The sequence below is a fragment of the Elgaria multicarinata genome, chromosome 3 (genome assembly GCF_023053635.1).
Source record: "Elgaria multicarinata webbii isolate HBS135686 ecotype San Diego chromosome 3, rElgMul1.1.pri, whole genome shotgun sequence".
NCBI lineage: Eukaryota > Metazoa > Chordata > Lepidosauria > Squamata > Anguidae > Elgaria > Elgaria multicarinata.
Genome location: NC_086173.1, coordinates 134,054,943 through 134,081,305, shown reverse-complemented (window position 1 = coordinate 134,081,305; position 26,363 = coordinate 134,054,943). Strand labels below are relative to the sequence as shown.

General features: G+C 38.2%; 1 protein-coding gene across 1 annotated transcript; it reads right to left on the bottom strand.

Moving 5' to 3' along the window:
* Positions 1-766: 766 nt before the first annotated feature.
* Positions 767-24,731, bottom strand: TMF1 (TATA element modulatory factor 1). Its single transcript, XM_063122033.1, has 17 exons — positions 24,472-24,731; positions 19,412-20,676; positions 18,435-18,538; positions 17,923-18,049; positions 16,437-16,542; positions 15,424-15,566; positions 13,678-13,844; positions 13,355-13,511; positions 12,279-12,371; positions 11,729-11,885; positions 9,316-9,508; positions 8,795-8,864; positions 8,614-8,706; positions 7,724-7,843; positions 6,950-7,096; positions 6,165-6,290; positions 767-4,134 (listed from the first exon to the last, which is right to left on the bottom strand). The coding sequence occupies exons 1-17, from the start codon at positions 24,629-24,631 to the stop codon at positions 3,991-3,993; spliced, it is 3,372 nt and encodes a 1,123-aa protein (XP_062978103.1). The 5' UTR covers positions 24,632-24,731; the 3' UTR covers positions 767-3,990.
* Between the last annotated feature and the right edge of the window lie 1,632 nt (positions 24,732-26,363).

Genomic DNA, 26,363 nt, shown 5'->3' with positions numbered 1-26,363 from the left:
TTTAGAACTCTCAAGCACATTCTGGCAGCTTTCAAGAAAGCAACTTGAAATTGAGCTGAAAACAAACTAAAATCTTGAGACTAGAGGAAGGCAAGTTGGCAGCTCTTAGGAACAGATCAGCAGTAAAAAGTACAGGATAAGAAATATAGTAGGGGATAATGCCATATGAGTGGGGAGGCAAGATGTTGTGCAAACCACTAAAAACAGGACTAAAGCAGGCACAGTGATGCATGGACCAAGAACTCTATTAATGTGCAAACTTATTTTCACACACGGCACATATATAAATAAATTCCATTAATCCCTTCAAGCCAGTGTGGCACAATGGTCAGGGCACTTCACTCCCATGGGAAACTTGTGTTCATATACCATCTCTGTAGTTACATCCTCGTTGATGGGTGAGAGGCCTTGGGCAACTCAGTCATATCTACCTCACAAGACATAAGACTAAAAAGCCACTCTAAATTTCTTAGGGAGCAAGGGCAGGATACACATTTAACACAAAAGGGCAATTGTGGGAAACTGGATTACTTGATATGGCCAATTCTACCAACTGCTAGCTAAAACACAGTCCCATAATGCTCAAGATACACCACACTGACTTCCTACCTGGTTCTGTAGTAAGCTTTATAGATCTACAATCTCAACTCAAAAACAGGCATAATACATTTGGAGGACATTTTGCCCCTGCTCTTTTGTTTGTAGATCACTATTATCAACATCAACCATCAGAATGCATTTTTGTATTTAAGAAAACTACAAAACATTGTTAACTCAAATAGTTTACTCAGACCAAGATTTAAACATATTAAAATTATTTACATTAACAGATTAATTTCTGTAATATTATTAATGTACACTTTATTTAAACTAGTTTACAGCCCTTTATAAAAATGAAATATTTCTTAGACAGCAAGAGGGCAAACTGTTTTAACACAGCTACAACAAGGACTTAAATAACTGTAAAAATATTCTGGCATCATTGTTCAGATTATTCACTAAATATTATTGCCATTGAGCATTAAATTGGCCCTGGCTTGATTCCAATCCAAAAGCAATGAGAAGCCAAGGTGCCCATTTATGCTCATTTCAAGAGGGGTTTTTTTTGGGGGGGGGAGTAACTTTACCCCCTCCTAAGAAATGTGTTTCGACTTAAAAGAAGAGAGCCTTTCTTCTTGCAGACTTAATTTATTTTTTCTTCCTCACCATCATAGCTTAGCTATGAGTAAGGAAGAAAAATAATCAGATATCGTTTGTGCAATGTGATGACATCTGCACTCTACTAGGGAATCCCTTTTTCTTGCAATATTGATTTTTACATCAACATTGTGAAGACCACTGCCCATATTAGAAGGTGATTACGCCCATGTCCTTATAGAGTCACACTATACTGATGTGCAAAAGCTCTAAAAGCGGAATGGGGGGACGACGAGATACAGGAGTGACACTGTCTAGTTCTTTTTAAACATTGTACGTGAATTTATAGACACTGGGAGCCTAAATTTCACAAACATTACATGCTAAAAAATAAATGATTGTCAGAAATTAGGAAATCGATAAAGCTCTGCAATGGAACTGAGAAGTTAAACTGTCAAAACACAGCCTACATCTTAGGTCTAAATTTAATCAATTAACTTATAGTGAATTTAAAACCGGTAAAGAGGCTGCATCAGTATGTAGGTGAGCTGATTAAAAGTTGCAAATCTATTTAAGGCTTGGGTTAAAACCTCAATATTTTGTTCTTAAGGTAGACACAGGAGTTCTAGTTGTAGGTTGTGTTCTCTTATTCAAAAACAGAGAAAGTTTGCTCTGAATAGAAATTACAGAATTCAAATGAAAGTAAGATTCATTTCTTTTTGAGAAAAGTCGTAGACTGAATCTTCAGATGCATTCAGATGTGCATTTTACATTGGTATTATCTTACTGCAAATTCACACTTGATAGCAATAAATTCTACTGCAGCAGTCATTGTTTACTCCCTGTTTTAGATCAGTATCAATGAACTGCTAATGCAAAACATTTTTTGAGCCAAAGAATTATCCCATTAGATTGCACTGCAATTTAGTATCTTACCAGGACAATAGCAGCATGCTACAAAATGTATATTTGCTGAACAGCATACTCATGTAATATAGCCCTCCTATCAATACAGCACTTCAGAATATTGGTGGGGGGTTGCCTGACTAAAAGCTTCACCAAGTCAAAAAGTCCAGCACACACAAAACTAGCATATCAGGAAGAACACTAACATGTTAAGAAGACGCCTTTGCTAGACACTTTCTCCCTGACACACTGGCTTTGCTCAGGCAGGCAATCATATGACATTCCCTCTCCCATTGTGACATAGTAAAATCCCAGGAGGGCTATACCACATGATTCATTTGAACACGTGGAACTCTTAAGCGAATAAATGTAAATGGATAATATAATGGCAAATAGCCCAACAGATAAAATCTTGATTTTGATACATCTTAACTTAGGTGAAAGCACTGTAGGTAATTGGTTCAGGAAAACATTGGCTAAAACCTATTTTAGTTGCCTCAATAAACTTTGATTGACTGGTTCAGGAAAATAGTTCTTTGTATTAATGTAATCAAATTTACAGTGAATTGGCCAATAAGCAAAGTTACCTGCTTTGAATACGTTTTGAGTGTGTGATTTTTTATCTTTATATTTACCAGTAAGCAAAAATTTTGTTTACACTCATCTAACAAAATTTCAATTTCTTAAAAAATTACCAAATATATATATATATATATATATATATATATATATATCTTAGAGAAAACAGCAGTGACATATTTTTCTCAGAACAAATATTTAAACAGTTTGATGTTAACTTTATGAAAAGGCTTGAAGTCAATTGTATGGACAATGTAAAACTTAGGGGGGAGGAACACAATATGATGAAGGTAGAACAATACTCTGAACGCATTCTTTTTGTGAATGTGACTGATACTAATGAGTTTTTCCCCCTCACTTGCACCTTAAGTTAGCTTCCATCTATTTTGTGTTATTTCTCATTTATGTTCTAGCAAATACCTTCTAAAAAGCATTTTGAAACATCTGGAAGAAGTTTATTCACTTTTGAAAATAAAGTGCATTCACACACACTGAAAGAATTAAGCCATGGCAAGAGAGAGGAGCAACAGTTTCAGAGTGCGAATGTTTAAACGCCTTGTTCCCAACCATAAAGGACTGCTAATTTTTAGACAAACTCTGCATCTCTTTCACTACAGCTAAATGTCATTAAAGCGGCTAGGCAGCCTGCCTCTAGGTGGCAGAGTATTATGCTTTACGAATGCAGCAAAACATTTAAAAAACAGAGACTACTATGTTGTATCTTCTGAATAGGAGGGAGTTTGGTTGCTATTAAGATATAAACCACTCTGCATGGTTAAGGCAAAGGCAATTTTCTGGCTTTGCGGGCAGCAGAAGTTAGCTATGTATGGTTAGAGCACCAGAGTACAAATCCAGATATTAATTTGTTTTGGGTTTTTAAATCTTAAAGGAACCCTACCCTTTTATTCCAGGTAGCAAGTCAAGTCGTTGCTATCTGTATATATATTTCATAAATCAATATCTTTTCCCTCCAAATACCCATTTTGATAGGAACAGATCAGAACTGGGATATTAATCAGATAACCATAATTGGAATTATTCATACATCCTTATGAGAGTTGCAATTAGAAGTTCCTACTGCTGAATGACCAGTCGTTATTATGCAAGTCAATTTGTACTTTACTATATAGAGAAAAGATGGTCTGCTTTTCAATTAGCATTAAGCTATGTATATATATATATCAGGTTTTAAATATTAACAAATAATTTAACTGCTGGCAGTCAGCCATCATGAAAGCACAACGATTCCTGCCAACATAAGAACTCGACAATCACTCTATAGTACAAATACTTTACAAGCTATTTGCATTTTCATAACCATCTCTACAGTTTAATACATTATTTTCTATTTGCAATTTTCAGCAGTAACTAGCTATGCCTTTGCTTCAGAAGTTCATCAATCTGAGTCTTGTACATATTTTTCACATCTTCAAGGTCCAACCTCAGTTCTTCTGCTTCTTCTGCTTTTTCACCATACATCTGGAGAATGGTATTGTATCTCTGATCCAAATCCTGGAACAACACAGCCCAGTAGTTATAAACTTGTTCTCATCCATTGTTCTCATCCTAACACATCTCTGCCAGCAGTAATTTTGTGAAGTTCAAGCTATCATCATCATATATAAACGGTGAACTTAATTCTCTAAATGCCAATCTTTTATACAGTAGCCAAAATGGCACTATCCACGCACAAAAGGCAGGTATCAGCAGGGACACCAAAACAATCCAATGAAAACTCAGCATGCTCCATGGGCACAGAATATGATCTCTGGAGGAAAAAACATGGAAAACTGATGGGGATGCGGGGAGAAATGGAACGGAGTATCTTCAAACAAGGGCTGGATAATGGACAAAAGAACTGAACCAGAGTATTATACACTGCAACATTTTGCTGCAGTTCCTACTTATAGAAAACTCATATGAAACTTTCTATAAATTTTTTTTGCTTCCATTTTATTGCTAGATTGGCACTCTTATCCTGAATACCTTTGCTTAGTAGGAAGTCTCATTGATTTAAATTAAATATACTTCCAAGTAAGGGTATTTGGGGCTGTAGCTTGGTTGCGCTTTTTATACTGTATTTCGTAATTGTGTTTTTAACCTGTTGGGTGTTTTATTGTGGTTTTAATTTTTGTGAACCGCCCAGAGAGCTTCGGCTATTGGGCAGTATAAAAATGTAATAAATAAATAAATAAATAAATAAATAAATAAATAAATAGCTTAATCTCTCTATTAGGTTTGTTGGGGAAAGAAAACTTTGGAGGCTAACACACTTGCTCCCAATATTTAAAGTTTCTTTTGTTTTTAGTGTATTCAGCCAGAATTCCCTGAATGATCATGGGGTGGGGTGAGCAATTAGCACCGATCGATCTCTCCCTTCCATTTACTCCTGTCAGGTGCAAACCTTGTGCAACTCCTTCCTAACAAAAATGATCTTAAGATCTAGGATGCAGACAACTTTAGGCATCTGTGGTTGATAATATATGAGCTTGTAAAGTTTGTAAAATCTGGCTTCCAATAACACTATAGCTACCTCCTTCATATATTCATAGAAAAATACTTCTATCTCAACCTTCTGTGTTCTGCTGATGCCCTTCTCAGTATGCCTCCCCTGCTTGAAATGAAGTGGGTAGCTATTAAAAAAAAATTACAGCTTTTTTAGTTGTGGAACCCCAGTAATGGAATGCCTTCCTTGCACCAATGTTAGGCATCAGGCAAAAAATCTTGTATTCAGCGAGGCTATTAGGTAATTTTTTCTACTTTTAAATATTATTGACTGCTCTTTTATGTGCCGGTCTCATCTTTTATTTGTAGTTTTATGTATTTCTATTTTTTAACCTTTTAAAATCCACTCTGGAATAAATTTCGAAGAAATACAGTATTAAAATGTTGTAAATAAAGACATCAATCATTCCTAGAAGGCTAATGTGAAATGTAAATCTGTTGAAAAAAACATTAGTGTTAATGCAGGCATCCTATACCAAACTAGCAACCACAAACCATTTAGAAAAACACATACAACTACTTGAGAGCAAATAATTTCAAGATGAAGACCAAAATTAGCAAAACTGTCATATAAATCCATTCTTCATTACTGATCCTAATAACTCGTAATTCTAAGTGGAATTGAAGGTGCAGATTATTACCTTGAGAATAAATAATTTGCGGACCAACTCCCCCCATAAAAATCAGCTGATTTAGTCCTGTTATGCATGCTATTGACTACAGCGGCTTTTTCTGTAGCAGCACCCCATTTATGGAATTCACTCCCCCGGAGCTTAGATTTGCTTCCTCTTTACCTATATTCTATCACCAGTTCAAGACTTCTCTTTTACAGAAAGCCTTTGTTTCTGTCTAAGTTATTGGGTTGGATCCAACTGTTGTGCAAGCAAATGAGGCTTACTCCCAAGTAAGTATGTTTAGGATTGCAACTGTAAATTTTTACTATACTTCAAAAGAAATACTTTACATGTAAAGCAGGGACACATTTACATAAGCTGATGAATCCATTTTAGATTTCACCATAAATAAAAGCCACCTACCCTAAGTTGTGCACGTAACTTGGGTATCTCCTTTACTTTTTCTTCTAAATCGTCGTTTTGATTTGTTAATTTTACCAGCTCTTCTGCCATTATTGACCGAGTTCTTTCAAGGTTTCCGATTTCCAGCTAAGATAACAAACATCTGACAATTAGAATTTACCAAATAACTTTAGCAAGTAACTTACAAGTTACTAATTTTGTTTTCCATTAAAAGTAGTCAGGTATTTTGACCTTGAGGGCTTCTATAATAGTACTATTCAAGTATGCAAGTTAAGAGGATCATCTTAGAAAGCAAAATCAACATAATAAACTTGCATATTATAACTGTAGTCTGTACAGTTATTGTGCACTTAGCACAGATCCCAAAGTCCCACCCCTTGGGTTGTATTCACCCCTGAGCGTCCAACAGTGGGCTGAAAACTGCCCATGAAATAGTTTCCCCTCTCCCTTGCAGCCCCCTCCAAATCTTCTCCAGAGGGGTGGTGGACCTTATTTTTGAACCTTGCCAAGATAGAGAATTGGAAATGATGTCGTTCTAAGTAGATTCCAGGCAATCATCCTGTATATGTATAAGTTCCCTAACTAGCTATTTACTTGGATCATCTACAAGTAAAAGACATTTCTTAAGAGGGTTTATCATGATTTCTAAACTCAGAGATATATGGAGCTATTGGCCAGAGTAAGATGGCAAAACAAACACACAAAAAGCAACTGATAACATCTGTCTTCCTAGTGTGCATACCATATATTCCTACATATGTACTCAGATGTAATACTCAAGTTACCTGTAGGTGAGAAACCTCTCCATCTTTTAATTTTAATTGTGACTGTAGATTTTCAATAATACTTGAACCTGCTCCCATTCTCACTGCATCATATAGATTGTTCCCACTTGTAGACATTGAACCAAAAGAATGATCATGTGGGTCATCCTGCAAGTAAAATGTGATACAACCATGAAAATGAGTACTTAAACGTCCCTGCTCAGGCATGAAATTCATTAGGTGACCTCTAACCATCTTACAGCCTAATCTATTTCACATAGTTGATGTGAGGATTCAATTGGTTAAAGAATGAGCATGTATGCTGCCCTGAGCTCCTTAGAAGAAGGGATGGATAAACATTTAAAAATTGAACAGTCTTTGCAATAGTGGTAGCAAAAATATTTCATTGGTTTGTAAGGTTAATATTCCAGATAGAAAATACAGCATTTAATCCCCCCTCCAAAAAAGTCTGATCTGCTGATATTGGTAGAAGTCTATGCTCAGGGTTTGTCAATTAAGCTCTAGCCAGGTTTAATCAGAAGTTGAATTCTTCATAAAAGCCAAAATGTAACACATAGGCAAAGAAAGGCAAATTTCATTTTCAATTATAAACAAACATATTTGTTTGACATATTGTTTGCTACCCACATTCTCATATTTACTGGCTCTCATTTGAGCAAGGTGGTGGAGCTGGATTCAACTAAAATGTTAATAAACACACTTAAGACACCATGATCCAAAGGAAAAATATATGGAAGCTGCAAATGAAGGTCAAAATGATAAATAGTGGAATACCTGGGATATGAAGGATGCCTGGAGACCTGCCATATCAACCCCACTTATGGAGCTTGAGCGTGACAGAGTGGGCGTACTTGAGACAGTTTCCATTGTTGATGAAATGTATAATTTACGCTCCTTGGAGATATAAAAAGAGGAAAAACAAGTAGCAAATATTAGGGAACATTTCAGAGAGAGGGTAAATTGCATTGAGATGATGGCAAAGGCATATCAAGCAGTATTTCTCCTCTTACAAGTAAAACCTTCCCATTTTTAAATGTTTAACAACTAAATGAACTTCATACTTTGCTCCTTCAGCTTCCCAGGTTAACTCATATACAGAACCTGCTGCTCATGTGAAGCAAAGCAACTTCACTTAGTATTCACACAGCAGAAGGAACACATAACCTCATTCGCATCTGGCACAGTGTTGAAAGTACAGGATGATGTTGTTCGTGTTAGTTTAGGAATTTATATTACATATCAAAATAGATTAAGGCATTTCAAATGATGCATCCATCAGTGAAGAGCAAAAAATGGAGCATCCTTGAATGTAACCAAGAGAATAACATCAGTAGGGTCCAATGTTAGTGTTCACAGAGGTGAGATCCAAGATGAAATCCAAGGAAAAAGGAAGGACTAGGCCATCCACACAAAGAGTATGACTTGAGGACATAGAAGGAAGATTCCCAGGAAGCATAAAGCTTACAAAATACAGGCTTGTGATCCTATTGTGCTTATAGTACGTACACAGAGCTAAACATGCTGGTTTTAAAGGGGTAGTATGGCACACAAACTGGCACGCTAAGAACGTGGAAAGCTTCTACCTCCCCAGGAAACTGCTTGTACTCTCTTAAGGGTTGATTCATATCCAGAACTATGGAAAGTGATTCACATGATAAAAGTACCTTTTCTCTTGCAGTTTCTTGTACAAAAATTGTCTTCTTTTTTTCTTGTTCAACTTTCATTTTCTCCATTTCTAGCTGAGTAGCCAACAGCATCTGAAGAAAGCAAAATGGTCATCATTATTTACAGAGAACTCTACTTCAGAAAGCAGCATTATACCAAAGAGTTGGCTATTAAAGAAACCTTTTCTTTTTTTCCTTCTTCAACCGTTTTCACATATTCTTCTTTGAGGTTTTCTAGCTCAACTTCATACCTGTGTGCGAAAGCAACAAAGAGAGCACTCAGTAAGAATAATATATGTATTCTCAATGTAATGAACTAGCATGAAAGGTCTACCATTTGTCAGGCAATCAAGTTTATACAGAGTTCATACCAAGGTAAAATAGATCCATGCAATCTGCAGGGTGCAAGTCTGGCTGTACATAGGATCTGCAACCAACCTGTGTTATCTGGACTCAGTTGATATTGAGACTATTCTATTGGTATGTACACAGTACCAGTAGCAGCATATACACCCATTTTTAATGTGACTCCATACCTTATGACTCTTTCTAATTCTTATGGCATTAGACCAACTGCTCCCAGTAAAATAAAAAAAAGCCTTAGCTTTTAAAGTAGCTATACTTTTCACTATACCCCACCTGGCTATTTGAACCATGTGTATTCTTTTACAGAAATTGTTATAAAATGTAAAGGAAATTTACCGATTGTTTTCATTTTCTAGTTTCTTAAGCCTCGCTTTCTCTCCCTCTAGTTGAGCCTGAAGGCGACTATTTTCTTGCCTTAGGAGATTATTTTGTGACTCGGTGGAAGAAAGCTGGATTTTATTGGAAAGAAGTTCTTCTGTAGCAGCACGTTCTCTTTCCGTCTGTGCTGCCAGGGCAGTTTGAGCATCCCCTAATAGCAAGAAAACAGATATACTAGTTGACATTTAAATGTTATTTAGGATAACAGGGATCTAGGAGGTATCTTTCTATGACTTTCAAAAAAATCACAGGGGTGTCCAGAATAGGATTGGCGCTGAAAAGCAAAAGGAAGAAGGTTTAACTCTTTCTTTTTCTTTCTCAGTCCTGGTGAAAATCCGACCCATCGCCCAAAGCTATTTTCCCTTGGAAGATAATCTGACATTAATACAATGGCAGTTTCCTTCCTGGGGTGAATAGCTTCCAGGGATGCATCTTCAGTGGGCTCATGGAATAGGGAAGAAACTCTCTTCCCAATGGTCCCTATCCCACACACCCCTGTATAAGTATTATTTATACAGAAAAAAACAAGGTATGTTGAATGCATATATCCATTTAACGTATTGTCTATAGTTTGGCCTCAATATATATCCCACACAAGGCAATACAGACTTGGGGCACAGATGGCTCACTCTGGGTACTGCCTGAATCTTTTTGCCTGAGCTTTCCTACTGAAAGGATGGTTGGGAGTGAGTGATAATCTATGTCTGATCCAAATTCAGGGTAGGTAGGGATGTCAGAGAAATCCACAATGGAATGTGTTCTTCCGGAACATCTGAGATCCACAAGTTCAATTGCAGCTTTTAAAGCTCAGCTAAAAACTTTTCTTTTTCCTAAAGTTTTTACAACTTGATGCTGTTTGGACTTTATACTGTTATACTGTTAGTTTTACCCTACCCTGCACCTGTTTACCCTACCCAGTGCCTGTTTGCATTCTCTTCCCCTCCTTATCGCTCTACTATGATTTTAATAGAATGTAAGCCTATGTGGCAGGATCTTGCTATTTACTGTTTTACGCTGTACAGCACCATGTACATAGATGGTGCTATATAAATAAATAAATAAATAAATAAATAAATAATAATAATAATAATAATCAAATGAGTTTGGATTTCTATGAATCCAACCTGCGGATTCCACAGCGGACCAGCTTTTTTCAAATTGCATAGACTCCACAGCCTTGTGGACCTTTAAAAAAAGGTTTTTGGAATTTTATGCAAATTTAGTCATAGAAAAATATGTAAAATAAAAACACAAGCCAAAAATGTGCATTTCCCCCATAAGCTAAAGCACGAAAATGCACACTTTGAGGGATATGTACACTTTCACAAGTCCAAATTTGCACAAATGGAAAAAAGTGACAAATTCTGCTCTGTCCTGGAAATGAGTCAAGTTACTTCCTCTTTTTTTCTTTTTCTTTTTTGGGGTGGGGAGTAATTTTACATTTTTAAGTCAGAACCAAGACATGAGCCATGGAGCTTACCCAACTCCTGTTTACAATGGCCAGGGCCCAAAGGTTATTTTAGGCAGCACAAGAGAGGCAGAAATCCAAACATCTGCAGTATTTCCTAGTCATGTATAGGACTCTTTCAATCCCAGCCAGTGACGTGGGGTAGAAATTTTTCCAGTGCTTTATTGTTTTTTGGGAAGGTTTTCATTCCATAAGTTCATTAGTAAAAATGTAGGCTGATTGCAAATAGAATATTAGGCCAGCTTGCAATTAATATTTTTCAGGTGATCATCCTTAGCAAGCATGTGAGAGCATACATGCATGTCATGGAACTAATATAGTGACAGAGAAACTGAAGGTGCCCCAAGAACCTTAGCAGAAGATAGGTGCAGTCTGTTGGAATAGGTGAGTACATGACATGCTGTTAGCATATCATGTACTCTCCTCTAGGTTATTAAAATGCATTGATGCGTCAACAGTTTTCAGTACCTTTAGTTTCTTAAACTTAAACAATGTAAGGGAATTACATTGTCTTTAACTTTTTACAAGTATTCAAAAAAAATCTACAAAATTTAACATTTAAAGCACATTAAATGTCCTTGAATTCCCGCCTACCCTTGAAATATTTCAGGTCAAATACTTGTAGTGTATTGGGACAAAAAATAGCATGGGGTGCTTTTTTTTTTTAGCTTTGGTTATTAAATATAAGTTAAAACTAACATGCTAAATTAGGTCTCTCTAGGGCAGAGTTGAGCAATTTCTGGCCCTTCAGATGTTAGGGTCTGTGGCTCCCATCTGCTCTAGCCAGCACAGCAAATGGTTGTAAGCCAAACCTTCTGGAGGGCCACAAGTTGCCCACCCCTGCTTTGCATAGAACTTCTTGGCACCCCGATCTGCCCATTGGCTCACAACCTTTTGCCTTACCAAGCCTATCAGAAAGGTTCTTCTCCAGCTTCTCCCATGACAAGGTCTGTGCTCCCAGGTTTGCTTGCAGGTTTTCTATCTGTCGGAGCAGGGGCCTTGTAGCAGATGTAACGCTTTGACTCAGCTCTTGGTTGCGAGTCTCAGCTTCTTGAAGTCTCTGAAATTATAAATAGGTAAGTACCGTTTAAATTCTAGAACGCCATGAATATTTTGCCACATTTACTGTTTACTTCCAAATTTAATTTAAATGCTGCAATGGAACACTAGTAAGTGCTATAGGAGCAGCAGCAGCAGCTGTAAGTAGTATACCATTGCCATGGAACAAATAAAACGGCAAAGAACAGCTAAATTCTGCTACTGTATACAATTATAACTATTAATAACAGGACCTACACTAGGGTTCAATTAAAATGCATAGTATTAAGCAGAAAACTATAGTCTATTTTAGCTCACTGGACTATCAAAAATCCTGTGAATTTAAAACGTTTTTTCCTAGCACTTTGCAAGAGGCAAAGAAAATTTGACATTTCAGAAGGAAATGCTACAATACCTGCTGGAGTTCACTAATTTCCTGGCGCAAATAATCCTCCTTTCTAGCTTGTTGCTGTTCTGCACGTTGCAGAGCCAGTCTCAAGTCTGTCACCTGTAAAACAGGAATAAAGATACAATATTACAATAAATGTAATAATAAAATAAAATATAAAATGCACTGAAGGCATCAATCTAACGCTCCTTTGGCCTTTTAACATGCATCACTGACATACAGGCACTCCCATTTGGTTAAAGGATTAATTGCATTTGCAGCAGTTGTGACTTTCACAAAGTGACTTACAAGAACAACGCTGTAGTTATAAAGCACAACGTGTAAATGTATCCTGCTTCAAGTCTGGTTTATTTATTTTATTTATTTATTTATTACATTTCTATACCGCCCAATAGCTGGAGCTCTCTGGGCGGTTCACAAAAATTGTGAAAAATGGTTTCTTAATAGTAGGCTGCTAGATTCATGTCAATTTCCCTCTTATATTTTCCCTTAGACTCCCCCAACCTGGTGCCCTCCAGAAGTTTTGGACTACAACTTCTATCATCCCTGACTGCTGGTTTATACTAATGGGAGTTGCAATGTCATAGGTCTACCACAAAAAGTCCTCAATGTGGCTGAAATGATTACTGAAGGAAGCAACTATTCCCCTCTCCACATATAAACACAAGCAAAACCTGTCTTGTCTTCAAGCCCCAAGCTATTAAGCATGTTGCATAGAAGGTAATGAGAAGGTAATGGAGCCAATCTTAGGTGTACACTTTGTTTAGATGTATTTTATTTGCGATAGGGTAGTGAACAAGTAGCTACATGCTTCCAAAGTACTGAACTATAGATGGATAGTTCAAACAAAGTCCAAACTGTAAACATTTGCAGAACACCAGGTTGCAGAACATTGTCTTAAGGTTTGCAGCATTTCAATGGCTTCCCATGTAATTTAAAAATATGCCTTTCTGCATCATTCATTCCTGCTCGTGATTAATTATGCCAAGTACATACCGGGACAACTTGTAATATGACTTTTGAATTAACAACATTGGCAATAAAAATATTTGCAAGCTTTAATCATCGTTCCCAACACTGACCTGAATTGCTAACGCCTCTTGTTGCTGACGAGCCTCCTCTTGGGCCTTCTCTAGAGCGAAGCCCAGTTCTTCTTTCACTTTCATTTCATGACTTAATGCTGCTTCTTGTGCCTCACAGTCCTTTGTAGCATTGGCTTTGTGAAGATCTGCAAGTTCTCTGAAATATATGATTTTAGAAGTAAATGTAAAATCAACATTTGTATGTTTTAAAATGCATCAGAATACATATTGGACAGTGCAATAGTCCGAAGATTTAAATAGAGAATGTTTTTTATTTGGCACAAAAAAGCTGTTCTTGCCCATTTTTATGGAAATAGCCTTACTTGTATGCGCTATCAAGAGCTGCCTGAACACTTCGGTTCCTTTCTTCAAGATCTTCAAGGTCCACTTGGAATCTGGTAAGGTCCTTCTCTTGGCGTTCAACTACACTATTTAGTTGCTTAATGTTCTCCCTGTGTTGCTTTTCAACTTCTTCTTTGGCATCCAGCACCTGTGTCAATGAAAAGCCATCACAATCTATTTCTGAGCTTTCATTTACAAAGCATTTTAAATCACTTTATGCAACTGCAACAACAACAACAGGGATGGCGATGGAAATCTTGAACATTTGTCAGTGAGCAAAAACATAGCTAAATGTAAGAGAAAATATAAGCCAGCCAGGTATTTCATATGCAGCTTGCAAGAATTAAACAGAAAATATAATTACCATAGAAAAGACTAAATCTAGTGCAATGGTGTGCCCGCATGCCTTCATTTTAACTATTTGGGGTATCTGATACGGGCATATATTTGCAGTGACCTCCCTATATTGAATTATGTGTTGGGAAAGATGAATTAGCCTATTTTAGTCCATGTCACTTTAGCTTATGCTGGGTCATAAATCTATTTGTCCCACTTTTGCAGTAATTTGTGAACTTACAATCTGTATGAAAATTTACACTCAAATTCAGATACTTATTTCCTAAACATATTTTATCTTAAAATACACAAGTTGATACACTTGAGTAAGATGTAACATTAGAAATGCAAACTCCAATGGATTAATCCATCTGGGAGGTGCGCATCAGGTCAATTCGCATTGGAATTTACAAAGATCAAACTCCTCAAGCATCCTTAATTGCAAGCCCTGAATTATCCATATTACAGGGCAAATGCACCTGAATCTGAGCCTCAACTTGGAGAAGGTCTATTTTTTTTTATTTATTTATTTATTTATTTATTTATTTAGCACCATCAATGTACATGGTGCTGTACAGAGTAAAACAGTAAATAGCAAGACCCTGCCGCATAGGCTTACATTCTAATAAAATCATAATAAAACAATAAGGAGGGGAAGAGAATGCAAACAGGCACAGGGTAGGGTAAACAGGCACTGGGTAGGGTAAAACTAACAGTATAAAGTCAGAACAAAATCAAGTTTTAAAAGCTTTAGGAAAAAGAAAAGTTTTTAGCTGAGCTAAAAGTCTAGCGAGCTAAAGTCTAGTGAGTCTTTTAATGCTGTTACACAGTGATGCACACCTACTCTCTCACACATGCTCACTGCTGTTCAGCACACAAGTGAGGGCAAGTGGAAAAAACTTACCCCCTTACCAAACAACAGCCAGGGTTTGCAAGAGAAATCCTTATACAACTGCCTTGCCATTTGCAACCCTCACTTTGATTGGTCAAAAAGCTTCAACAAATGCAGTATGCTGCAGCTTACCTCTTGGTAGATGTTGGAAGGCAGCAATATATTCAACTTATGGTATGTATTCATTTAAACAATATTTTGGTTGAAGATTCCAAGAATGCTAACAACAAAGAATTTAACAATTAAAGAGCCAATAAAACCAGCAGTATCTATCAAACTGGGCACTATGGCTTTGTGCTGCTGCTGCTAAGCGTATTGCATTTTACTGATCTTTTTTTTTTTTTTAATGTTTATTTCCTTTTGTTGGGGGAAACCCCTTTTGGAAGGCAACTTTGGCTTTGGAGAGAATTACAAATATTTTAAATAAAAAATTTAAGTGAATTAGCCCACAAATATCAGTGCAACTCAGAGGCAGTGAAAGTCTAAAAATTCACCCAACCTGTTTCAGATGCTGTAAGTCTTCTTCTAATTCTTTAAGTTTTTTACTCTGCTTTGTATTTATGTTTTCTTTTTCCTTCTCCTTTGCTCTTAGTTTCTTAATAATATTAGAATTTTGTAACTGCTGTTTTGAAAGCTTTTCTCCTGAAAAGAAAGATGGATCTGATTAGCTAATACCAAGGCATATTTAACATAGGACTATATACTGCAGTTCACCACCCAGTTTGCTCAATAATTTGGATTTGAACTAATGTAATCACCAATGATGATCATAAACATTATGATGACTTAACCCTAGGTACTTCAGTATCACTAGTATGTGGAGTGGGTTACTTTACCATCACACAAAACAAACTAATCAAATCCCACACAACACTCTTTCAAGTAATGGATATTTACAAGAGATAATGAAAACTTTCATCCACATTTACAAAATGCGAGCATCTCAACTTATTCCTTTTGCTATTTAAGGGAACTCGCACCGTTTTAGGAGCAGAGATAAAGCCAACAGCAACTGCAGAAGTGTTTCCAATCCAATTTGATAGCCAGAGATAGTGATACAATATTATAGGGCAGAGGTAGGCAACTTGTGGTCCTCTAGTTATTTTGGCCTACAACTCCTATCAGCCCTAGTCAGCCATAGCCAATGGTAAGGGATGATTGGAGCTGTAGGCCAACAAAATCTGGAGGGCCACCAGTTGCCCACAATTGTTGTAAAGCACCGGGCCTTGAGTTAATAATGGACATGAACCCTCAAGGGTGTTTTTTTATGCAGAGCTTCCCATTATTATAAACACATACATATCAGAGCTGTTGCATTATACAAGACACATGGTCAGTACAAACTAGTTTCTTGAAAACATAGGGCTGAGGAGGGAAGGTTCCACCATCCCCTTCCAGTTAAGTGCTGTAGTCAAAACATACTTCCAACAGCATCACTTTAACAACATTTGAAGGAACACTTTAAAGCCAGTTTCCAAGCAACTGCTATTATGAATGTAAACTCATACCCACCTTCCTCCATTAAACCTTTAATTTGTTCATCCTTTTCCTTAAGTAGTTCAGCAGTTTCATTACTGTTCAATCTAGTTGCTAGATCTTCTTTGAGGAGCTTTACTTCCTAAAAAATAAACACAAATTATTTATTCTCTAAACTATTTATACATTTTGACCATGACATTTAATTTTTTTTTGGTTCAAACTATGTGGGGCTTCCCTCATTATATATAAAAAACTGTTTGTCAGTATCCTAATACTAAGCACATATATCTAGTATTGGGAGTAGGGGAGGATGAACATATCAGTTGGTGCATCTCATGATTTTTATGGATTTAGGGACAGTGGTCGGAGAGCCAAAATACTTCTTAAATAAACATTTTAAACTTACAAAATCATCAGCTGATAACCTCCACTTCCCCCAAATTTATATGGATAAATTTTGAATTATTACTTATATATTAAAACAAGTACTCAAAATTGTTTTTAATTCTAGGGAAATTTTAAAAGTTGTTAGTTGATGCTGTTGCTTTGAACATTTTAAACAGATCCACCTTAAACAGTACAGTTTAGTGCTCAAATGTAAGTTACTTGAGTGACCCTTGGGATAAAAAGGTGAATTTCAATCTAAAGCAAATCCCCATCCTATATTCCACCCCGCAAACCATGCTGAGAAGCATGGTTTGCCAAGTGGGCGGGATGAGTGCAAGTAAAAATTCCTCCACAATCCTTTCAAACTAGATATAGCACACTTGATTTACAGCACTCGACTACCCCTGCTTAATGTCTATAGCCAAAATCCAAAGAATTGCTCCAGTTCATGCAAGAGACTTATACTGGCTCAATGAACTTTTTTAAAAAAAACTTTTTCTCATTGTTTCGCCGCCACCTATACAACCCCCTCCCCCAAATAATGAACACATTGGCTGAAGACACTAGTTCTTTGAATCTTTGCCTGTGGCTTTCAGGATAGAGAGGAGACTCCATTTCCTTTCCATCAAGATATGCCTTGCTACTCAGCAGCTTTGACTGCCTCCAGTTTGAATTAGGGATGGTTGCCTGAACCTTTTAACTTAAAGAGGCTTACTAGAAGAACTTTTATCCTAGAACATGTTCATCCATTTTAAGTTAATGATATCCAGTTCACTATGGAATGATGCTGGAATTACATGTTAGTGCCAGGCATTTTTTCTAACAACTATAATTTCAATTTATGTCAGGCTTTCTGGTATGATTCCAAAAAAAAATCCCAAAGTAACATTATAGAAAAGATATATAGGCTCTGAACCAGAATCCCTCTGCATCTTCTCCATCCTCCTGCAACCCCTCCATGCACCCTCAAATCTGCTCTGGAGTGTCCTCAAGCCTCTAGAGCAGTTTTGTAGGGCAGATTTGGGAAGCTGCAGGGGAGAGGAGAGGACAGGGAAGGGAAATCCTGTTTCATGAGCACAGGCAGAACAATGTAGTTGGATAAAATTCATAATTCATACATAGAAAAACTTACTTTTTTAGTTGTATCTCTTTCTTTGCATGCTAATTGAACCTTTTTCTCTGCATCTGCTATTCGCTGAGCAAATTCTTCTTTCAAAGATGAAATGTTACTGTTCTCGTCTTTTATTTTGAAGATTTCACTAAACATTAAATATTTGCATCATTACAAATGTGGTTGGCATTTCAAACTGCATGCAGAATTTTTGTAAGGAGTAGCCTTATCTGACCTCAAAAATTGGAGGCTCTCCAACCTCACTTATAACAATTAGTGAAAGAGGCGGGCCTATCCAATTCCACTTTAATGCACATATATTTATTTCAGCTTTTAAGACTGATTCCATTCAGTGCCATATTAATCACATATTTAATAATCTCTTTCAAGTTTCTAAATGAACTATTACAATCCATTAAGCTTAAATACACAAAAATCTGCATAATACAAAAGACAATGAAGTGGATTTACTGAACAAAGGGATCACAATGTTTCCACATGACTCAAAATGAATGTTTTCAACTGAAACTTACTCTTTAAGGTTATCACAAGCTTCTTCTAGGCATGCCTTCTCTTTACTAACGCTTAATAGCCGAGTTTCCCGCATCTCTAGCTTCTCCGTCAACGAATCAATAATCTGAAGAAGATTTTAGACAGGGGGTGAGAAGACTGGTACAATGGTTTTAAGGTCACTTTGGGAAGCATTGATGGTAGATGCAAAGCCCAAAGTTCTTCTCAATTATTTTCCAAAGCAATATAAAGACATTTCACATCATATATGCTATGGCTATTTTTGGACTTTCTCAAAGGATATTAATTCATTACCACCTATTTTCTTTGTTCAGTACAAATAAGACCATAATACTGTCAGACTAGATCTGAAGAAACTCAAGTTCAAATCCTCACTGAGCCATGAAGCACATTGGGTGACCCTGGGCCAATCACTCTCTCTCAGCCTAACCTACTTCACCGGGTGCAAGAATCATGTACACCTCCCTTGAACTCCTTGCAGGAAAGATGGGGAATAAGTATAATAAAAATACATAAATAAATAAATAATGTTAAGATGTTCTCAGTGGGAACATGTGGCTACTTCCACTAAAAAATAAAGATCACATTTGTTTCTAACAGAAAATTTTCTATGGCAAATCATTTGGCCTGGATTATAAAAGTACACCTGGGCAAACTTGAAGCAACTATAATTTTTACTGAATCCACAGGATTCAACTGTATGCCTGCATAAGGATTAGAGTTGCAGAAGATATTTTACAGCAAATCAAACCACCTCTTCTCCTTCTACCCCCATATATTCACATTAGGCAGATGGAGCAGCAAGCTCCACCCAAAGTATGATTCAATTACATCAAAACAGAAACAGACCAACAACCAAGTTGCTACTGGCAACCTGACTGAAGAACCTTAATGTATCTCTTTCTGCAGCAAAAATATGGCCAATAACCATGTCAAGAAGGCAGCAAGAAAACATTGTGAATGTAAATTCTAGGGTTACCTTACAAAGCTCTTCTTTTTCACACTCTACACTGGATAACTTTTCAGGAATGGGCCGGAGTACTACCATCTCCTCCTTCTGGGTCTGCCCTTCATCTGTTTGCTCAGAAACAGCCAAGATATCCGGCTGTTCAGAGTTGACAGGGGTTGCACTTCGCCCACTTTCTTCCATTTCTGTTTCTTCTGTGGGTAGCACAAGGGTCTCATTTAAGATGTGTCCAGCCTTGCTTTCTGTAGGTTCAGCCTCATCACCTTTTATCATTGGAGGGCTTATGGCAACAGATACTAAAACGCATCCTCTACCTGACAATTCATCATCTGAGTTTATTTCGCTTACACTCCGACTGTCTAAAGACTGCACACTAAATGAGTCTATCCTTTCAAAAGCATCCGAGGAGCAGCAACTCTCAGTCAATTTCTGAAAGTCATCTAGACGATTATATTCTGTGCAAGCAGATGCTGATAGAAGTTGAAAAGAATTTTGCATGAGATGAAGGCTGGCTTTTGAATCAGCAGCCTCTTGCCTTGAACTTACTGAGCTCTCACTTATTACACTTTCATGGTCCAAGACTTCAATATCACTAGTTGTGGATGTTCCTGAGGAGAAAGTGCTGATTGGAGGTGAAGGTGTATTGCTTTGCCTGTCCTCGCTTTTCCGCTCTTTAGTTTCCAAACTGTCCTCGCTTTTTTGCTCTTTAGTTTCCAAACCAACATTCTTCGCCTCTGCAGACAGAGGCCGTGCAGAGATGTCAGAAACATGTCCAGGTCCATCACTTCCTGAACTTGACTTTACAATAGCAGTGGATTCTGCTACCTTGAGATCCTGAGGTGGTGTCTTTAGATCAGTGTCTCTACTGTTGTTTTCATCATGCGTATCTTCAGTATTAAGTACTGAATTATTTTCGTCTACCTTTTCCTGGGCATTACTGAATGTTTTCAATTCTATGGGCGAAATTACCGAGAAATCTTTTTCTTCTGTTTCTAGAAGGTCAGTCTGCAGGGATTCCTGTAGTGTACTTTTTACTTCTTCTTTGGGTCGCTGCGATTTGGTGGGTGGCTTAGATACCACTAGACTTTGTTGTACGCTCTGAACATCCGTTGGTGAAAGAAAGGCACTGAAGAAGTTTTCTGACTCATCTACCACAGTCCTCCTAACTGGTCTGGTGATGGCTGTAGGAGACAATGTTGGCTCACTTTGAGGTTCTATATTTGAGTTTGGCCCCCAGGTAGACTCATCCCATCCTCCACTTGTAAGAGAATTTGTTCCTATCACAAAATGAGGCAAGAGGAAAAATAAATTGTACAAGTCTTACAAATAGATAAGTATGCAGCACCTAAAAGAACCATGGAATTACATAACATTAAATGCATACATAATTACTCCAACAAGGGCAATAGCACATACCTTCAACATGACCTCTAAAGAAGTACATCTCACTGTACTGTTCTTCCTATTTGGGTTCCTTGCTCTGCTAGCTGTTAGGAAAGTAAACTCATCTTGTGTCCCCTCCTCCCATGCAAGGAGATCAGAAGCTTTTGCTTCCATTTTAAAATAATCAGTTTAGCATTATGTCCAAACCTGGACAAACTGTGGTGCGGTTAGTGTTAACTATGGTTTACTGAAACAACGCAACTTATAAATCTAGTTTATGAAGCTAGATTTCAATAAATCCTAGTAAGATTAGCTACAGTTTAGGTTTCAAACACTAAACTGTGGTTAATTGAAAACTGAAGTGGAAGCTTCCCCTGGTGGGAGTGGGGTAGGGAGAGTACATGATCCCAAGATGCATTCATGTAATAATAAACCATAGTTTATCATTATGATCAAATACAGTCAACACACACTCTCTACATGTCACCTGTCTTCCTAAGAGTTCCACTACCAATCCAAACATTACTATAGGTGCCATCTCTCTTGCAATGGTATCCTAACATTGGCCACAAAGCATGTTTGTTCTGTTTATGTAAGGGACTTCAGAAGAGATCTTATCATCATCCAGCTAGCATAACGTAAGGAGACAGCCATACCCTTTCTTTTATATTGGTAGCTTTAAAGTCAAAAGACAGTTTTGAATCCAAAATGTTGACATAGCCTGCCCTATCACTGCAGAAATGCAAACAAAACATCCACAGTTTTTTTTGGAAAGAGTTCAAATCTATTACTTTACAAGATGAATTAGAGACAGCATATGCACAAAAGGAGTTTATGCATATTCAAGATATGCATTAACTCCTTGTGTGCATATCAATGACATACTGCACGAGGAAATAAGTTTATTAGGACATATGTCAAACAAGAAGTTCTAGTTTTCTTTCCCTAATCTTTACAAGTTATAAAAACTAATATTGTTAATCCTTATTTCACCTTTCTGCATAAACACACTTCCACATTATTCTTGTGCCTCCACCCAGAATAAGTATTGTATTGTCCAAACACAGCAAATGTCATGAAAGCAGAAAGCTAAAACTGATTGCTATTTTAATTCAATATCACCATGATTCCCAGCATTACAACCATTGTAATTCAATATCACCATGATACCCGGCATTATAACCATGGTAATTCAATGTCACCATAATTCCTGGCATTACAACAATGAGGGAGATATAACTGAGTCCTAAATCATTATGGCTAAATTAACAAAACATACAGACATCTGTTTGATCACTGGAAGCTCTAGTGCAGATATGAGGTGTACAACATGCATCATAAAGAACACAGAGCTTTTACCCACTCTAGCTGTTGGACAATATTCCTAAAATACCCCAAATATGTGAAAAGCAATTATTATTATTATTATTGTTTATTTATTTATATAGCACCATCAATGTACATGGTGCTGTACAGAGTAAAACAGTAAATAGCGAGACCCTGCCGCATAGGCTTACATTCTAATAAATGTCATCTTTTAACTACATAATACTCACTTCCAGGGTTAAAGCAAACAGGGTTAGTTGTTGAGCCCTTAGCAAGGCAAACTAGTCACGTGGTGACTAATATAGTAAACAATAAATAGGAAAAAGTACAAGGAAAATTATAAAGTAAATAAATACAGTGCAATGGGAGGGACTGCCAGATAAAAAGCAGGTTTCAATTTTCCCACCTGGTGCTAACTAGATATTTTGGTCTATGATATCCATCATTTCTAGCCATTGGCCCCACTGGCTGGGGCTGATGGAATTTGCAGTTCAAACATCTGGAGGGCAGCAGATGGGGAAGACCAAAATATAAGATAAATGTGACTTCAAACCACCACAACCCTAAAATAAGAATGTTAACATCCTTTATTTCAGAAGTCACAGAAGCTCGCTTTAATTTTGATCTGACACATCTTCAAAAATACCTGAGTAGGACAGATGTGAGGAAAGTGCATCCTCCTAGATGGGACCACCAATTTAAAGAGGTGTAGTAAATAATGAGTGAATTTCTGTCATGGCAGGCAGGTGACAGGTACTGTGATTACGCAGAAAAGATTATGGAATAAGAAGTGTGACAGTGCCAGGTTAAGCAGGCAAGAGAAATACAAAACTGAAGACCTATCTACCATTTACAGAACATGCATGGTGCTGCCAACCCACATTCTCCTTCCTTCCCCCTGTAACGTTTGATAAATGAAATGCATGACATGTTACCCCCTACCCCCTGTAAGCAGCAGCCAATGAACTAGAGCAGGAAAATGGCGAACATAATGACACAGCATGTTTATGTTGCTTAATGATATGGGCGATGCATGTGTATGTCCACGCACATGCATATCTATGGCAAGTAATATGAAGGCAAGAATGGCAAAAGGCTAAATACTTGTGCTGGAGAAGGGACCTCAGATGTATGGGTGTGGGGGAGGTGAAACAGGATGTAATTATGAGGGCTCACTCTAAAGACTGCTACATAAATTACATTAATCCTTAATACTATTTAACCACACTGCTCTAGTAACAAACAGGATAACAAAGGACTGATAAACTGGTGGCTTTCTAGCATTTCAGTACTATTCAACAACTTAACTTATGTCAGTTTTGCCATTTCACATGGCTAGCTGCTGTTTGAGAAAAACAAGTCCAAAGCCCCTCTGGGGCCAGTCACTGTAATTACAAAGCCACAATGTAATCTTCATGCTAAAGTTATTAACAGAGTACACACGGACATGATCTGTGTGCAAGGTGAACCAAGGAAGGCATGAAAGGGATGTTAACAGAGTACTCAACAAAGTATATAAACAAGTGAGTGCAGAGTCCACTACAGAAAAAGACTATACAGCAACAGAACTAGAGCAGGTAAATGATACAAGAACTACAATATTCTCCATATACCTGTCTGTAATCTGTCGCTAGTCTACCTGCCCTGCTCCCCTGGGATGGGATAGGAGAGGAAATAAGTTCAAATACACAAGTGAATAAAAGGTAAACGTGTGATGGAAATAATGGAAGTATGTAACTAAGAAATACGAAACAAAAATATGAACATACTCAAGGAAAATTAAACGAGGGAATTGCCAGTTTGTGTGAAAGGCAGAACACTGGAGTGCATACAAATGTAATTAAGAGGATAGGTGGGATAATGTGTATGGAACTAAAAATACCTGATCACATAGTATGTAGGTCCCTCTCTGATCTCTTATTTTGCCAATTCCTCACATAGATATGTGAGATGTATTCATTATATATATACACACGCACTGAACAGAGAATTATTCGTTGTTAACACAGACCTCTTCCTTGCAGCACGATCTTACGCATGTTTATTCAAAGGGTGCCACTGTATTTAATGGGGCTCACTGAGAAGCGGGCAGGAGCAGCGTGGCCTTCACAACAAAGCGGAAGCCACACACAAAAACAACGGGAAGGGGGAGGAGGAGGAGGGGGAAAAGCCACCCCTGAGGCGTGGAATTGGCGCTACCCTACAAGTCAGGCTGAGGGCAAGATTCGCCTCACTTGCTCAACAATGAATGAGGGGCGCGGGGTGGGCGCGTCAGGGGCTGACCAGGGCGGCCTGGAAATCCTGGCGAGGGGCCTGGTGCGGGCCGGGCCCCTCGTCTCTCTGTCTCTCTCCACACCACCTACCAGCCTCTCCGGGCCGAGGCGGGGCGGTCCGGCCAGGCCCTCCCTCGCCCTCCTCTTCCTCTTCAGCCTGAATGTCCAGCACCCGGTCGATGGACTTCTGCGCTTGCGACAGAGCCTGCTTGGCGAAGGTCGAGAGCTGCGAGGCGTTGAACCAACTCATCTCCCTCCGCTCAGCCAACCAGCCAGCCAGCGCTTCCTCCCTCAGCCGCAGCTGGAGCGACGACCCGCCGCCACCCACCGTCCGTCGACAGCCATGAGACGAGCGATGAACCCGGATAGGGCTGCTCGCCAAGCAGGAAAGCCGCTCTACCGCGCATGCGCCAAGGCCCCTCAGCTTCCACGTAGCAAAACAAGGCGGCGCCGGCGCCCTCGCTTGCAGGGGCCGCTCACGTGACGCCGAATCCTGTTGCCATAGCTACCAAGAGCGTCCGTCATCGTAGAGCGCTACAGGCCCGGTTCAAGTCGCAGCCTTCTTCTCCCCACCCACCCCAACACGCTTCCGCCGTAGTGACGTCAACCCGGAGATGTCCTTCTCGTCCAATAACAGGCTGCCATTCAGAATCTCGTGTGCCCCTGTTTATTTGGGCATTGCATACCTTATTAACGCTGGTGGCTATTGGTGTTGTTGCTGGTTTTATTGTTGCTTTTATTGCTATTTTATTGTGTTTATCTTTTTATGGCTTTTAATATTTCAACTGTTTTTATTTATTTTTATTGCTGTACGCTGCCTTAGAAGGGGTTCTTCCCCAAAAGACAGCCAATATTTTTAAATAAATGAATATCAGTGGGGCGCTGCTCTGCTCTAGGTTTCAATCAGAACTCTGAAGGTGCTTGGAGCCTATCCCCAAAATGGGTTCAGCACCATAGATCACTCCTTTACAGTCCTGACTGAAACTCAGAGCAGATTCACCGCTCTGCTGACATCGCCACCAGCCTCCCACACCCTCTTTAATGTTCTGCAACCAGACATGACACTGGGTTTTATTTTAGATTAACTTTAAAACCTGGGCTGGACAATACTAAGATTGCAAATCAAAATACCATTTGTAAAATAAACATTTCCAGAGAGCACTATTTAGATGACCCCTACATCATCACGTTCTGCAAAGGAAACTGCAATTTCGTTAGTACCTGTTGTTTCTAGTCTTGATTTTTCTGGAACTTCAACAGGATTGTTACAAGTTAAAACTGATTTCTTCACCTACAGTTAAAGTACAACTACTGAGACATTAAAGAGAAAGAGCTTGGGCTGGTCCATGAAGTCACGAAGAGTCGGAAGCGACTGAACGAATAAACAACAAAGTTAGACTTTATATAAGCTTATCTTTCCTTACACATATCTCTCCCAGCCCATAACATAAGCTTCCACAAAGCTTCCACAAAGAACTACTTTTACATGGAACCATACTGCACAGAAGAGAATAATATCTACAATAGCTCTAGCCGAAAAGGTACCTGTGAGCAAAACAGCTCAAGCAAATGAAAGCATAGTATAGGCAGATACCCCCATCACCTAGCCTAAACACAAAGGTGTTTTGGACTAAATATTAATTCTCAGATATGGTTGGCAAAGACCAGAAACAAAACTTGGAAACATTTCCAACAGGTAGGTTCTTTATACAAGCCCATGGTACCAAGTAAACTAGATGCAGAAATGTCAGATGTCCTCGAAGGGGGCATATGCTAACACATGGAGAGGGGAATATCTTTGAAACCAGGGCCCCACACTCATTAAAAAAAATCCTTCACAGATCTCTCAAATATTGCCTCCAACTATGCGATTTGTTCTGACAATTATTTCAAGTAGACTACTAATGATCTTATGCCCTGTACTTTTTAACCTAATTTTTCTTCAAACCATAGTACTTATGGGGATTTTAGGGTGGGTGGTG